The 17,598-nt window shown below is 36.5% G+C and overlaps 1 protein-coding gene across 1 annotated transcript; it reads left to right on the top strand.

Moving 5' to 3' along the window:
- Positions 1–14,728: 14,728 nt before the first annotated feature.
- On the top strand, positions 14,729–16,476 carry LOC122308269 (1-aminocyclopropane-1-carboxylate oxidase 3-like). Its single transcript, XM_043121502.1, has 4 exons — positions 14,729–14,925; positions 15,081–15,307; positions 15,453–15,786; positions 16,034–16,476. Exons 1-4 carry the CDS (start codon positions 14,821–14,823, stop codon positions 16,322–16,324), a joined length of 957 nt encoding a protein of 318 aa, XP_042977436.1. The 5' UTR covers positions 14,729–14,820; the 3' UTR covers positions 16,325–16,476.
- The last annotated feature ends 1,122 nt before the right edge of the window (positions 16,477–17,598 follow it).

Genomic DNA, 17,598 nt, shown 5'->3' with positions numbered 1-17,598 from the left:
ATTTTCCATTTTTGAGTGGAAAAAGTAAAATATGTGTAACATTGACAAGTAAATTAATGATGATGCAGAGGTTAAATACAAGATGTAAATGAGTACTAGAATAGGAAGGATGAACTCATTTTAATTTACACTTGCGCATTTTGAAAAATCTATAAGAATTATCACTTATCTTTAAAATTTATATTGATAAAAAATAAATGAATATTAATAATTTTATTAATGTTCTAATTTGCATCACTTAGATAAGAGTAACACATGTTCTTTTAAGCAATATTGAGTAGGACTGTTCATTCAGGCCAGATTTTATCCGGCTTAGACCTGGAACCTGGATAACCAGGTTCCGGTTACTGTATGTGGTCCGGATAGGGTTTTAAAATGGTTGTAATCCGGTACCCGCATGTTTTAAAAAGAAAACCACATATAATTTTCATCTAATACCAACTCTCTCTCTCTCTCTCTCTCTCTCTCTCTCTCTCTCTCTCTCTCTCTCTCTCTCTCTCTCTCTCTCTCTCTCTCTCTCTCTCTCTCTCTCTCTCTCGTTACAAACTTAACACTTCAAACCCTAGCCTCCTTCATCATGCCCATTGACCCTGTGACGGTGTGAGCCATCATTGTAACCCATCGCCATCGTTGAATCACCGTTATCTCCTTCATCGCCAATCGTCTTCATCTCCTTCATTGTCGAGTCATTTAGGGATCGTGTCACTCTTCTCGTGCCGAAACCTAGCTCGTGTCAGTCTTCCTTTACCGATCGTAGATCTGTTCTTTGTGGCCGTCGTCTTCTACTTTTCGATCTGTTTGGCTAGATTTGCTATTTTAGTTTTTGGTTCTATTTGGTTTTTGTATTTTTTTTTTCTCCTCTGTTTGTATTGTTTTCCCTTTGTTGATTATGGGTTTGTTTTGATGAGAATGTTAAGAGTATTTTTATTCGATAGATGTGTTTATATGCTATTAGTAGTCAAACATGGGTTTATTTTTGCTAGATCTACTCTGTTTTTGTCGAACATGGGATTTTTTTTTTTTTTGTAAGTTTTTTAGGCTTCAAAAATTCAAATTTTTGTTCATTTGTTTCTTAAAGGTAATTATGAAAAACAAAAAAACAAAAAACACCCGGTTTCTATCTGGAACCCGGAATCCAGGTTTTTCAAAACTCGGATTCATCCAAGTTCCGACCCGTATCAAAATCGGGCTAACCTAGTAAGTGTTCCAGCCCGGATTTGAAATCCGGGTACACCCAGATTTCCGGGTCAAAACCCAGATGAACAGCCATAATATTGACTCCTTGTATAATTAAGTTCAATTTATGGATAACGCTAGCTACTAATATATCAATGGTGAATGAGAAGGTTCGAAGCAATATCATAAATTCGAAATTCCATTAACAGTCCCCATTTAGGGGACTACTCGCGCATGCCCTGTGTAGCTGAAATGATGGAAACACATCATTTTACTAAGCCCTTTTAATAAGATTGTTGGACTATTAAAAATCCAACTATTGATTCAAAAGCCCTAGGACTGTTAGATACTAATTTGGTTAAACTTTTAACCCTTAAGATCATATCATTTCACCACGCTTCCAAATCCAATGTCCACGACGACCCACTCTATCGACATTGCCCGATGGTAGCCCTTTCCATTTTGGTAGTTTCACTCATCTATCACTATTCAATGACTTTACACATTGTCCATACATAATACCAATGCATTTTAATCCAGCCTATAGGTCACCTCCTCCATGACTTAAACTCGTGACATGCTCCCTAAGACTGTTGATCCAAAAGTCCTAAGACTGTTGGATACTAATTTGGTTAAGTTTTAACCTTAAGGATTGTAACAGATTTCCAACAAAGAAAATCAAAGAAAGAATAGCAAAAAAATTTCTTTAAAACCAACCAAATTTTCCGAGTCAGGGAAAAACATACCAAACAACACAACTGTGACGCCCCCAAATTTCGTTTGGGATCGAACGGACATTTGAAGCATCGAGACATGCAACACAAGGTTACCTGCTCCTGTTCATGACATATAAGATAACATACATACATATACTATAGTTCTTTTACTTAGCACACATACAGAATAGACTGCTAGTAAGTTAAAAGTTAACTTATCTCGATCTCCGCGTTTCTTATAAAACTTCAAGTGCGACCACGAGGAACTGTAATTAGTGATTCTAAAAGTTAGAACTAAATCACTAATAATTTCAAATATGGAAAATACTAACTTAAAGAGTAAAATTTTCATTTTACTCTCTACATGTGGGAAAATGACCGTTTTACCCATAACTTAAGGATTTTGCATACTAATTCCAAAAGTTTCCAAAATTTACATTCCTCATGTAAATTTTGTCCTAAACTTAAATATCAACTCAGAAAAATTTAAAACAAAACACAACTATGAAGAACACACTATGGCCGAAACATCCATTGGTCATTTCCCTTGATTTTTTTTGTTGCAATTCCTTCTAACTTCAAAACTCATGCTTAAACCAAAATTTTGCAACAAACATCTTCCAATCCTAAGTTCAAAACCATACTTAAAACATCCATTTAGAAAAAGCTAATAATTAACACCAAACTTTTTTTGTAAAAAGATCCAAGCACTTGAATCACAAGTTTTGACCTTAAATCAAAACATCTCCAAGAATTTCAAAAATCAAATCTTACTTCTAACATATTCATAATATCATCCTAACATCAACCATGCTTTAAATCATCAAACTAAAGTCACCAAAATCACAAAATAACATTTGGAGTTTTTGGTTTTTCACTTAGTCCAAAAACAGAAACTTTTTCCTCAACTAATTTTGATAAATCTCTTGATCTATGACTTATAAATATATGATCTTCAAACCAAACCATCACATGGTTTAAAAAGATGTCCTAAAACATATATAAGCTTCTAATTCAAGATCACATGGTTAGAAATTAACCAAAACATAAATTTAGCTAAGAATATCCACACTTTGGCTTATTTGAATATCTCTTTGCATAAAATTTCATATCTTTGAAACTAACACCAAATATTTTCAAAATAATAATATAACATGTATATAAGATGCTTAGAATCCTCCAATAAAATTATCAAAGTCATTGGAATAGGTTTAGACCACCAAAGAGCTAAACTTTCTCAAAACAGAAACTATTTTTCTTCTTCCAGTTTCTAAGTTTCTAAATCTAAGAAAATCTTTCATCAAAACCTTTAATCATGCAAAACTCCTCAACCAATAGTCACATATACATGTTAACAATACTCCATAAAAATTTCGGACCAATATCTATCCATTAGCTTGGTCAAAAACTCCAAACTATAACATATTCTCCAGTTTATCTCCCAGAATGACCTTTCTATAGTTTACACAATATTTGACTAACCAAATGATCTTCAAATGGGGAAAATAAGATATCCATGTAAACTAGACTCAAAAAGGAACAACTTATATGAAGGAGACTTTATGATAAAACACTTACAAAAGCTTCGAAATGGGTGTGCAAAAGACCTCCTAAAAGCTGTCCGAGAGAGAGTGTTTGATATTCTTTCAATGGAAAGTGTAAATGAAGATAATTTCATGGAGAGAGGTGGCTGGAGATACTTATGGATGAGATATGGAAGAGATGAGGCTGGAGTTGAGAGTTGAGTATAGTTTTCTCCTACCCAAAATATCTATAAAAGATTATCTCATAATATTCTATCCAATAGTATCTACAAAAAATCAACTTAAGATACTTTTATCTAATAATATCTATAAAAATCAACTCAAAATATTTTTACCCAATAATATTCATGAAAATTACCTCAAGATATTTCTTTTTATCCAATAATATCTACAGTTTTGAACAGACGTTTTGTCCAAAAATATGAAAAAATGTTATTGCGCCATAAGACTTTAAATAACCCTCCGAGTCTAATGGCACAAACCATAATACATTTTGACACTTCTAACTATCTCCAATAATCAAAAACACACTTCTGATACCATAGTAAATAATAACACTAACTATGTAGTTAGACAAAAACCTATACGATTAATGGATTCGTGAAAACTTATGAGGTTTTCACGAGGTTCCTAAAGTTAATAGAAATTTCACAATTGAATTTCTAGCGGACTGTTACAACAACAACTTTGTGCTCGTGTTACAAGGCAAGGATAATAAGTCGGTTATAAAATATCAAAACATGTGGTCAGTGGCTGACTGTTGTGAAGAAGAAAGTCAAGTCGATGGAGGCAGACAGAGCTTGAAGTAGATAGATTCTAGGAATACTTGAAATGAATACAAGAATGAGAGAGTAGTCAAAATCGATGCATGAGGAAGCAGATGGTGGTGGAAGAGGCCTATGGTGGTGGACTCGACCACTGCTACTTCGTCAGATAGGGATTGAAGAGAGAAGGGAGAGAAATTTTTGGGAAAAAGAAAAAAAATAGTTACGGGTCTCAGTTCTCCGATTTACAATATTTCACTTTTTTGGCAAACGCATGAAAATCAACACATTTTTGTTTCACATGGTACTATAGTCTATACTCTTTCCATTTAATTAATTCCCTGGTTTAGCTGGATTAAATTTTATAAAGTCATATATATATATGGTTTTACAAAATTCAAACGTCAGCATGTACGTGCGTTTCCATTATCAATTATCACTATCCTCGATCGATCTCAAGGCAATCCCAAAAAACCCAAAACGTGTATCAAATAAATAGTCAGTGCCTTACAGTTAGTATCAAAGGAGCAATTATACTAGGCATCACAAAACATTCCCATAGTGCATGTTTGTCTAAGTTTTTATTGCCTCCATCATATATATATATATATATATATTCATCTATATATTTAGAGTATTCATTTTAAAACTTATGCCTAGGCCTCTACACCACATGATGAAATAACTTGATTTAAAAGAGAAATTTTAAAATTCGAATTTTATAAATCAAATCTTTCTATTTAAATCATGTGGATAGTATGTTCTATATAAATAATGGCTTGAGAATAAAATTAACTCATATATATATATATATATAGAGAGAGAGAGAGAGAGAGAGAGAGAGAGGGTCATTTAATTTATCCAGTAGTACTGCGCGCATTGATCCGTCTCCACGAATTCATGTAAAAATGCCATCAAACTTTGGTCATAGATTAAAATTTATAATATACAAATTAAATGTTAGAGTATAGTAATAGTGAGTGAGATGAATGTGAGAAAGAAGCCTAATTAAAGTATCGAACTGTCTCCCACTAAGATCCAGTCATATATGGAAAATCATGCATGCATTCCTGATCTGAATAAGAACTTCCCACAGTACTGTCCCATTTGTACCACTTAGTCACAAAATACAATTAGCGTGCTTCACAGTTTTTAGACTTCTGATCAACCCCATCTTATTAATCCTCGTGGGATTTGGATTTACACCAATGCCAAACAAGATCTTGAGCTTTTCATGAAAATCTTGGATTTGAAATCATGGTTCATTTGAGATTCAAGTGATCTAAATCTGAGTCTTCTATTAAAAGGTACGTAACCTTACGGAATTCCATTCGAACAAGCAATATATGGCACAAAAAGGTAAGATCGAGTGATCCTTGACTATGTGGCCACGTACTCATGATTAAAAAAAAAAGGTGGATAATTGAAAGCCATCACCAAGTTGGTAACAGTTATATGCATCATGCCACTGAAAATGTATGAAGATGGAAGCAAAGTTTATACCGTAGAAAATTTAATTTAGGATAAAATAAAAGAGAAATTATATATATTTGTAGTCATAAAGTGCGTAAACATCGCACACTCCCTTTGAAAAAAGTAAGTAAATATAAAAATTACAAAAAAATTAATTTTGTGATAGTAAATTTCACTTTCTTTCAATAAAAATACGTGACATTTATACAATCTATAACTATAAATTAAGTCTGTCTCTAATATTATTTAAAACAAAATAACTAATTTAGTAAGGTGGCCACCGTCATGGGCATATATTGCACATGAAAAATAATGATCAGAAAACTCCAGTACTACTAGCTAGTCTTATTTTGACCTTGATTAATTAATGACGTACGGTAATAGTGCAATATTTGCATCTTTCTCAAATATTGTTGTTGTCTTTTGAACTTCCAACGTCATGATGACTCAGATCCGCTAAAGGGTCAACAACCATGGAAAAGGGATAGATTCCTTCCAGCTTCTTATTCGAAGAAAATGGCATGGGTCTAGTTGGTCAAAGGAATTGCAAACATGTATTTTGTGATTAGAAAGAAACACGTATCTAATTAAGGACCAAGTACTTGGTCAGCTTCTATTTTTGGTTCTTCTTGTTCTGTCTCCATCAATACCTACCATGTGATGATCATTTCAATAACATCTACATATACTAAATATATAGCTCAAACTAATGAAAAATTAGCAAACCCTAAACTAGAAGCTGTGTCCATGCGACAAATATATGTACGATACCAACCCTAAAAATGACCTCTGAATTAATGTGCGTAGAACAATGTCCATACATACATACGTATTTTACCACCCTAAAGTCTAAACGACGCACTAAAACATGAGGAGCTATTCGATTGGTTGACCATTCATCACCTTTCCCATTCTTGTGTACGTTAAAAGTAAATTAAAGAAATATAAGATTTACATGTACATTGATGCAGAGTAGAAACATACACTGGATGTAAATTATTACTATTCTGAGAAGGACAAACTCACATTTTAATTTGCTCATATGCATGTTTTGGAAAATGCATATAAGAATTATCACTTATCTTAAAAATTTAAATTAATAAAAATAAATGACAAAATTAGAACATATGATAATTTCCACATGACAATATTGCTAGCTACGGGTTGAATGTTTCTTATAAAAGATTAATTCATAGCGATGATCATTGTGGACAAAAAGATTACTCGAATCTTTTGGGAAAAAAAAAAATAAAACAAAACAAAACAGTTACGGGGGTCTCATTAGTTCTCTGATTCACAATATTTTACATTTGTAATAAACACATAAAAATCAACATATTTGTTTTTCACGTACTATAGATAGATACTGTTTCGATCTCCTTGGTTTGGCGGTATAGAATTTTGTAATAAAACCATATATGTAAAATTTGGTTTCAAGGAAATTCAAGCGTAAGCATGTACATTCACTACAACACAATTGGTCTTTTGCCACAGAGAAAACCGTCACAAAAAATGACTAAAATGTCACTGAAGAAATTTGGTGACGGTTCGAAACTGTCAAGACTACCATCACCTAATGTGCATCACAAAAAACAATTGGTTACAAATTACTGTTCAACTATCACAAAAAATATTTTTAGTATCGGTTGGAGATCTTCCGTTTGATGTAACGTTCGAACGTAGAGTTTTTTGTGATGGTTAAAATCTGTCACAGAATGTAACGTTCAAACGTCCAACAGAACATTCGAATGTTAATTTGATCGATTGACATTTGTACGAGAAAGTTGACGTTCGTTAATTTGGTTCAAACGTATGATATTTATGTTCGAACACAAGTGATATGTGCGGAGTTAGTTCGAACGTTAATCGTTTAAACAATTAAACGTTGTGTTTGTTTTTAGGGTGAGTACATTCGAACGTTAGGTCTTACATTCAAACATTATTTCATAATTTTGTATAATTACGTTCGATTGTTAGTTCGAATGTGAACCAATATTTGAACATTTGTTATATAAATTCAAACGTACAAATCAAATATACTGATTTCATTAAATTAAAAAACATACAAATTGTATGATCATATTATACCATCAAATTAACAACTAACAATGTTTTATATAGTTACAAAATTATATATTAAAAGTTCTACAACATGAGAAAATTGAATTACTTTCATTTCTTCTTCTTTCCTCGCCCGCCGTGATTCTGCTACAGTAACATAACATGCTCTATCTAGACTATCATCTCCCTCTACACTTGTTCTTGGACGTCATTGCATATTCTTTCATCCTAATCTCTCTGTTGCTCCTGCAAATGCGTCTCTAAATCAAATTGTCGCTCCAAGTGAGACTCCAACTTTTGCTATCTCAACCTCATATACTCGTTTGATAAAGAAAATGCAAAATAAGTAACATTTTAAAAGAAATACAAATAAAAAATAAATTATTGACATCTTGCATAATTCAATTATCATTATCTACAATCTCAAGGCAATTCCACAAACCCAGAACGAATGTAAAAAAAAAAAAAAAAAGAAGTCATCAACTTATAATTAGCATCGAAGTAGCAATTGTAAAATGCATCACAAACATTTCTAGAGAGAAATGATCCATTTTATCTAGGGGTTGCGTTGGGTTGGTAGTACACTACCTCACTCCCTGCACCCATATGGGCAGGTTAAAAATTAAAACTCAAACGTAAGCATGTACATTTCCATTATCATTATCTTTGATCTCAAGGCAATCCCAAAAACCCAAAACATATATATAAAATAAATCATCAACTTATGATTAGTATCCAAGTAGCAATTGTAAAAGGCATCACCAAAACATTCCTACAGAGAGAGAAGGCCATTTTATCTTGGGGTAAGGAGGGTAGCACCCTACCCCACTACCTACGCCCGCATGGGCAAGGCGGAAAATGTTGGGTGGGTAGCCCCTTCCCCCACCCTGCACTTGCACTCGCATAGGCGGGTTGGTCATTTTCTATCCCAATCCAAGCCCAACTTTGAGTCGTTGTCTATCAGCCCATGTCTAACGGATGGGCAAATTTTTCAACCTATTGTTTGTACTTTGCCTAACAAAACTCCAAATAGACATACCTACAGATCCAATCCCAAGTCTTTAGATCCATATCCCAAGTCTTTACATTCAGATCCCCAAATGTAGACCAAACTTCAAATGCATAGATCCAACCATAAATTTCAAAATATATATATATATATATGAAAGAACAACTTACCCATGACTGTGTCTTGGCCGCGGGTTCTTACAAAGATACAAAAGGCCAAACCAGGGCCATGGATTGTGGGCACTCAATACTATGGCTTAGTTGTTGGTTGCAAAAACTCATGGTCACGACTTGGCCCTGGGTTGCAAAAACCCACGATCATGACTTGGCTGTGGGGCTCTAAAGACCCATAGCGCCACCCATGGTCACGACTTGGCCATGGGTCCAACAAAGACCCACGACCAAGTCATGGTCATAGGTTGTAAAGACTGATAGGCAGGGTCGTGGGTCTCTCAGCCACAACCAGCTCGAGTGGCCCACAACCATAGATCTACAAGAAGAAAGCTAGAAGAAAGAGGAGGAGAATGAGAATAAGAGAAGGAGAAGAATAAGAGAGTTGGTAGACGAAGAACGAAAAAAGAAGATAAAGTCTGATCAATAGTAGAGACTAAGAGTGAGGAAGAGAAAATAGTAATGAGGTAAAATTAGGGTCTTTTCATGCGTCAAAAGGAAGCCATTTCTTGTGGCTTGGTTTGGCTCGGTATTGGTTCAATCTTGTATGGCACATTCGCTTTGAAGATTCATCAATAAATGATCTATGAGGCTGTTCCTGTAGTGGATGTAGGCCATTATGGCCGAACCACGTAATCTCTGTGTGTATTTCTGTTTTCTTTAATCTTTTTCTTATTTCTTATTGATTTACTAATTAATCTTGCTAATCTTGTTATCTTTATCTCATTGTATTGTATTTCTTTGGATTGGATTTCGATATTGAGTCCCTAAGGTTATAAGGGACTCGGGTTGTATCCATAACAACATTTATGTCCAATGTAGGCCATATAGGTAGTAGGCCAACCTATTTTTCTCCCAATCCCCACAATTAATTAATTGATTAATTAGAAGCCGTTGAAAGGTTATGATTTATTTTATTTAAAAAATGTGCTAATTAGGTCAATCAGTGGTCCATAAGTGTTAAGGAGCAGACTATCACCATCGCTAAAGGATCACGGCCAAAGGATTTTAGTATAATCACGTAATGGTTTCACCTCGTCTGCATGAACCCTCTTGTAACAAACCTTACCTAGGCTAGAATATTCTCTGTACAAAACCTCTTCCATTGTAGTCGTGCCTATATAAAGGCATCACTGTAAAGTTTTATTTCACGGAAATATATATGCTCAATAGCAAAGTCCATTTCTTCTAGCATGGTATCAAGAGCCTAAAGGACTAACGTCCATGGTGCCTCCCAAGCCTCTCTCAAGAAAGGAACCAATTAAATCTCGGTTTACTTTCGTAATGCTAAGATTTTAGCAAATACCATGGCTTCCGCGGGACGTCCCTTACCTCCTGAGGATTTTGTTCCTTATCTTCTTGCTAGCCTTGAGCCTGAATATGACAGTCTTGTTACCTCTGTTACTTCCCGCGTCACTCCTATTTCTCCAAATGAAATTCTTAGCCATCTGCCTGCACATGAAGCCCGAATGATACACCATAATGAAACTAGCCTTTCCCACTGAAGCATCTACTCAATACACAACTAAAAATCACATGGTCGAGGCAATCGATAGGGTCGTAAAAACCGTGGGCGTGGTTGCTCAAATCGTGGTCGTGAACCACCTGGAGCTAATCACGGTAATACCCAGTTTACACATAATGACACTCGTTTGGTGTGCCAAGTCTGTAACCGCCAAGGGCACTCTGCCCTCACTTGCATTTACTACTTCAACTAGGCGTACACTACCTCATCACCAACCTCATCAAACTATACCTCCAACTATGCTTCAGATTCTAGCTAGAATCCTGACACAGCAGCAATGCATCATATCACAAGTGACTTGTCCAACTTGAATCTGCAGGCTGCCGAGTACCATTGTGATGATTCCTTGCGTGTTGGTGATGGCTCCACAATTCCCATATCCCATTCTGGTTCTACCTCATTCTCCTTCCCTGCCTCCACTTTTCATTTAAACAAAATTCTTTGTGTTCTATCATTTTAGAAAAACCTTGTCTCCGTTTATCAATTCTGCATTGATAATGACGTTTTCTTTGAATTTTTTGTTGACCCTTTCTTTGTTAAGGAAAAAACTACGGGGAAGCCTCTACTTCACGGAACCACACATAATGGGCTCTACTCCTTCACGCCTCCACTACAGCCTCCTTCAGCTCACACAACTTCTCCCTCAATTCCAACATGGCATTCGCGACTCGAGCATCCCTCCATTAAGCTTGTCCGTTCTATTTTACAGCGTTATAATCTTCCTTATGACCCCTTAATACTGCCATCCTTTTGTAATGCATGTGTTCAAGGAAAGTCCCATAGACAACCTACTCTCACTAGGTGTCACAAGTCTACCTCTCCCTTTCAACTTGTGTTCTGATCTACAGGGGCCTTCTCCACATGTATCTCATGATGGACATAAATATTATATCAGTATTATGGATGATTATTCATGTTACACTTGGCTCTTTCCTCTCAAAACTAAATCTCAGGCTCTCAATTATTTCATTAATTTAAAAATCAAGTTGAACTTCAATTTCAAACAAAAATTAAACAATTTCAAGCTGATTGGGGCAGTGAATTCCGACCCTTCTCTCAATACTTAGAAACTCATGGAATAATATATCGAATAACATGCCCTCACACTCACACACAAAATGGCATTATCGAACGGAAACACCGTCACATTATGGATACAAGCTTGGCCCTTCTTGCTCATGCTTCAATTCCACTTCATTTATGGCCTTTTGCATTCGCCCATGCCGTCTATTTAATCAACATCTTACCCTCCCCATCCCTTAGTAATTCATCCCCTTATTTTCTACTTCACCAAAAACATCCAGACTATAAAGCCCTATGTGTGTTTGGTTCAAAATGCTGGCCCCTTACCTCACCTTATAACTCCCACAAATTTAATTACCGATCCATTCCATGTGCTTAGCTTGGTCTCAGTCCATCTCACAAGGGGTTCCTCTGCTATAATTTGTCTATGGGCCACATTTATACATCCATTGATGTTCAATTTAATGAGGTAATTTTTCCCTTCACTAATGCTACTAAACCCAAGCCCACTTCTCCTCCAACTTAAATCCTCCTCCAACCCAATCTGAACCAAACTCCTCCTCTCCTTCAGTCTTGGGCCCACCACTTTCATCCCTAACCTCTCGATCATCACCAAGTATGCAGGATTCTCATTCATCTGCTACTTCGCAGCCTACACATCCAATGATCACAAGGTCACGCACCAATGCTCTCCGACCACGTCAGTACACAGATGGAATGGTAAAGTGGCCACCTCCTCGTGCCCTCATTTCCATCTCATCTGATATTCCAGAAACACCAACCAGCTATACAGTTACTCAGCAGCATCATGAATGGTGGGAAGCCATGGCACACGAGTTTAATGCTCTTCTTGCCAATCGTACGTGGTCCTTAGTTCCATCAACTGCAGCTTCCAACATTGTTACCTGCAAATGGGTATTTCGAACCAAACAGAATGTCGATGGTTCTCTGCAACGACAGAAAGCCCATCTTGTGGCAAAGGGTTTCCTCCAATGGTCCAGCATTGATTTTGAAGAGACTTTCAGCCCTGTCGTGAAGCCAACCACTGCTCGGCTTGTTCTTGCACTTGCCGTTACAAATCACTAGCCAATATGTCAATATGACGTTCAAAACACCTTCTTGCATGGACCATTACAGGAGACCATTTTTATGACTCAACCACCTGGTTTTTGTCATCCCCAATTTCCCTCTCATGTTTGCAGGTTGCATAAAGCCCTATATGCCCTTCGACAGTCACCACGTGCGTGGTACTCATGCCTAAGTAATCGTCTGGTTGATCTCAGTTTTCATATCTCTACTACAAATCCTTCACTATTTTTGCGCACAACTTCAACTAGCAAGTTGTGTGTCCTTGTGTACATGGATGACCTGTTGATTGTAGGATCCTCAATTCAGCAAATCTCTGATGTCGTTACAACTCTGCGAAGTGATTTTCCTATCACTGATCTTGGTATCTTACAGTATTTTCTGGGTGTCGAAGTCACACTGAATTCAAATGGCTTACTTCTTACACAATAGAAGTATATTCTTGATCTACTCCAACAGACAAATATCTCACTAGCAAAACCGGTAAAGACTCCAATGGCTACAGTAGAGAAACTAAGTGCCTTCACCGGTAATCTTTTTGAAGACCCCACTCTGTATCGCAACATTGTCGGATCATTACAGTATCTTTCATTCACATGGCCTGACTTAGCCTACACCGTTGGCAAGGTATGCCAGTACATGCATAATCTCTGAGTTCCCCATTGGCAAGCCGTAAAGCGAATCTTGAGGTACTTGAAACATACATCAACTACTAGATTGCAAATCTCGCAGTCCTCAACCTTCAAGATCACTGCATATTCTGATGCCGATTGGGCAGGCTGCCCTGATGATCGGCCTTCCACAAGTGGGTTCTATGTATTCCTCTGTGCAAATTTAGTTTCTTGGTCATCTAAGAAACAACCTACAATCGCTCAATCATCCACCGAAGCAGAGTTCAAAGCTGTCGCCAATGCTACCACCGAAGTCATATGGCTCCAACATCTCTACCGCGATTTGGCAATTCCTTTAAATTGCCCACCCGTGATCTATTGTGATAATATGGGTGCTATGTACCTCTCATCAAATCCAGTTTTTCATACTTGCACAAAACATGTTGAAATCTACTTTCATTTCGTGCATGATTGTATAATCAACAAATCTCTCCAAGTGGCTTTCATTTCTGGAAAAGACCAAGTTGCCGATGTCCTTACAAAACCGTTGTCTGGAACACGCTTTGCTCTTCTCTAGAACAAAACCGTTGACTTGAGGGGGGATGTTAAGGAGCAGACTGTCACCATAGCTAAAAGATCACAGCCAAATAATTTTAGTAGAATCACATAACGATTTCACCTCGTCTGCATGAACCCTCTTGTAACAAACCTTACGTAGCCTAGAATATTCTCTGTAGAAAACCTCTTTCATTGTAGCCATGCCTATATAAAGGTATCACTGTAAAGTTTTCTTTCACGGATCAAATATATATGATCAATAGCAGAGTCCATTTCTTCTAGCAATAAGGAAAGTGAAAATGAATGTTCTGTTGAAATAGTAGACCCGTATAGCAACAATGAATTATTAACCTGTGTATTTAATTATAAACGTGTGAGGTGATCAATACGAGGGCTTCCACTTCTGTAGATTATTGTGAGAATTAATGTATTAGACAACAATGTTTTCTTCACCGTTGGTACGTAATTACGTTTACTCGTAAAGTTAGTGATAACATGGGCGGGAACAACAGATCAAATTGGCCAAAATTTCATCGATTCCTTAAGAAATGCAAGATTTTGTGTAATTCTTAAGATAATAATATCAATATGGAGGATTGATCTATTACATCTATTTTACAATGAAAATAATTTTATAATTTAATATATAATTTATTGTATAATTTTTTTTTAAATAAATAATTTTACAATTTAACGTATAATATATTATGTAATTTTTTTTTTATTTTTTTCGAAGTATTTCGTATTTAGAAGAGGCGGTGGCAAGCTATGGACCTATAGTACGTGATCGGTCAAAATTGGAGCCACGAAGGTGGGGTCCAACCGCGTTACTCAGTAGACGGTTCAACAAAGCGAAGCCACCTTAGCAGGTTCGTACAATTAATTCCAATGGTAAAATACTACTTGAGTTTGCTTTAGAATAAGTCACCCGAGTTCCAGTTCACTGCTGTTCTCGTCCCTCACGACTCCCTTTGTATTTAACCCCTATAAATACCACGAAACTCTCACAGCACAACATCGAACACAGCTTGCTTGCTTGCTTGGAGAAAAAAGAAAAAAAGAACACAGCTTGTTTGCTTTAGAGAGAGAGAGAGAGAGAGAGAGATGGAGAACTTCCCAGTGATAAATTTGGAGAAGCTAGACGGTGAGGAGAGAGGAGCAACCATGGAGAAGATCAAAGATGCATGCGAAAACTGGGGTTTCTTTGAGGTACGTATCAGTATCAGTACTCTGCTGGAGCTAAGCCTTGCCAAATTTGTTCCTAGCTGCGCATCCATTATTGAGTTGCTCATTAATTTACAATTCCACTTACGGGTTAAGTACCGTTTTGCGTTCCTTTCTGAAATTTCTACATTTATATGCAGTTGCTTAATCATGGCATATCCCATGAGTTAATGGATGCTGTGGAGAGGTTGACAAAGGAGCACTACAAGAAGTGCATGGAGCAAAGATTCAAGCAGCTCATGGCAAGCAAGGGTCTAGAGGGTGTTCAGGCTGAGGTCCATGACATGGATTGGGAGAGCACCTTCCACTTACGCCATCTCCCCTACTCCAATATCTCTGAGATTCCAGACCTCCAAGATGATTATAGGTACGTAATTAAAGAGTCTGCAATTTGTGCACGAATATCGTGGAAGCCTTTTTTTTTTTAATTAAAAAAAATTTAAAAAAAAAAAAAAAAAAAAAAACAGAGTAATACGAGATAATTTGCTCCTAAAAAATTAATAATATTGCAGGAAGATCATGAAGGAATTTGCAGTGAAGTTGGAAAAACTGGCAGAGGAACTCCTAGAGCTGTTAGGCGAGAATCTTGGACTAGAGAAAGGTTACCTCAAAAAGGCATTGTGTGGATCAAAAGGTCCAACTTTTGCAACCAAGGTTAGCAACTACCCTCCATGCCCAAAGCCAGACCTGATCAAGGGTCTCCGCGCCCACACCGATGCTGGTGGCATTATCCTTCTCTTCCAGGATGATAAGGTCAGCGGTCTCCAGCTTCTCAAAGATGGTCACTGGATTGACGTGCCTCCGATGCGCCATTCCATTGTCATCAACCTTGGTGACCAGCTCGAGGTATATATATATATATATAGATATATTAGAAATTAAGTTTTATAACAATTTTCAGAACAAAAAAAAAAAAAAAAAAAACAGAACTTTTTGAGGAACAGATTATCAACAATCAACAAGTTATCTTACCAGGATCTCATGCAAGTCTGTTTATCGACACACCCAACACACACCACATTGGCTAGCCTATAATGAGTCCCAGTACAATTAATATGATGGCATTAAACTGATCTTGAATGTATATGCATAGGTCATCACCAATGGGAGGTACAAGAGCGTGCTGCACAGAGTGATAGCCCAAACTGATGGGAACAGAATGTCAATAGCTTCATTCTACAACCCTGGCAGTGATGCTGTAATTTATCCAGCACCAGCACTGGTAGAGAAAGAGGGAGATGATGAGGAGAAGAACCATGTTTACCCAAAATTCGTGTTTGAGGACTACATGAAGCTGTATGCTGGCCTCAAGTTCCAGGCCAAGGAGCCAAGATTTGAAGCCATGAGGGCAACAGGTGGCTTGGGTCCAATTGCAACAGCTTGAGAGCAAATTTTTTAGTTGAAGAGAAAAAGAATAATTGTCATACATTATTTTTGTGGTGGCTTCCTAAACAGACTGAATTTTATGAATTGATTATTTGTAGAATGTGACTTTTCTATCATAAATTTGATAACAATGTTACCATTTATCATAAATTTTGTGATCCTCAAACACACTTATTGATATATTTCCTTCGTTGATAGAACTACATATTAATATATCAATGAGTCCCCTTGACCCTCTCTAAAGTAATTTGAAGGTGGGCCTCTCACAGCACGAAAATTAATAAGCATCGCTCTCGATCGCCTCCTCCGGGCCCCCACCTGATCTGCTTTGAAAGTGTTCCTTTATCATTCTTCAATATCGCTACAGTACCATTTGCAACCAATTATTTTTCGGCGATCTCGATTTCGATGCAAATAGCTTAATTGGGCACAATATGATGTTTTTGATCGCCGCAAAAGATGCTATATGTTATAATGAATAGACGCCTGAGGCACCACCGCTAACATTTCAACTAATAACCACACCATCGTTGCCAACTTCTTATGATCATATCCGCACTATTGAGGAGTCCAATTCCGTCAAATAATGAGAAAAAATCTAATTTGATATTTTACAACCCCCTCCCACATCATTCTTCATTTTTTCAGAAATAATAAACCAAATTCTTCTTTTCTATCTAGGTACCATCCATTAGGAGGGAAGCAAATAATATAAAATCATCAACAAATTTCTTATTATTTTCAAATTGGCATGTGAATTTTAAAATAAGAATGTTTGGCCAATACCCATTATGCTTTCGGTACTTAGGTTTGGGCGCTTCTTATGCAATATATATTTTTTAAATTAACAGCATGGTATGAGTTATTTAGAAATAAGACCTTTGTTAATTTTTGTGTCCATCAATGTTAATAAAAACAACACTTGGCCGAATCATAGCCTTCTAACCCTCACTTGGAAATTGGCAATCACTATCTAGCCAAGGTTTGACAAATCCCTTTCTTTTTAATATACCCTTCCTCACTTAGGAATCACTTGCCTCATGTTGATTCATCCTTTCATGTCTTCAATGTTAGTGTATATGCGAGTGTTAGTGTATATGAATTATGTTAGTCCCACATCGCTTAAGTAAAACCATTATATAGCCTTTGACCTCATATATATAGATCATATTGTATAGCACAAAATATATAGAATCGAGTAATACAATTCTAACATGGCATCAGAGCCACTACTCTAATCCTTTAATTTCTAGTAGTTTTTGTCCTTCTCAG

Source organism: Carya illinoinensis, chromosome 4, assembly GCF_018687715.1.
Source record: "Carya illinoinensis cultivar Pawnee chromosome 4, C.illinoinensisPawnee_v1, whole genome shotgun sequence".
Lineage (NCBI taxonomy): Eukaryota > Viridiplantae > Streptophyta > Magnoliopsida > Fagales > Juglandaceae > Carya > Carya illinoinensis.
This window is presented reverse-complemented; position numbering and strand designations above follow the sequence as displayed.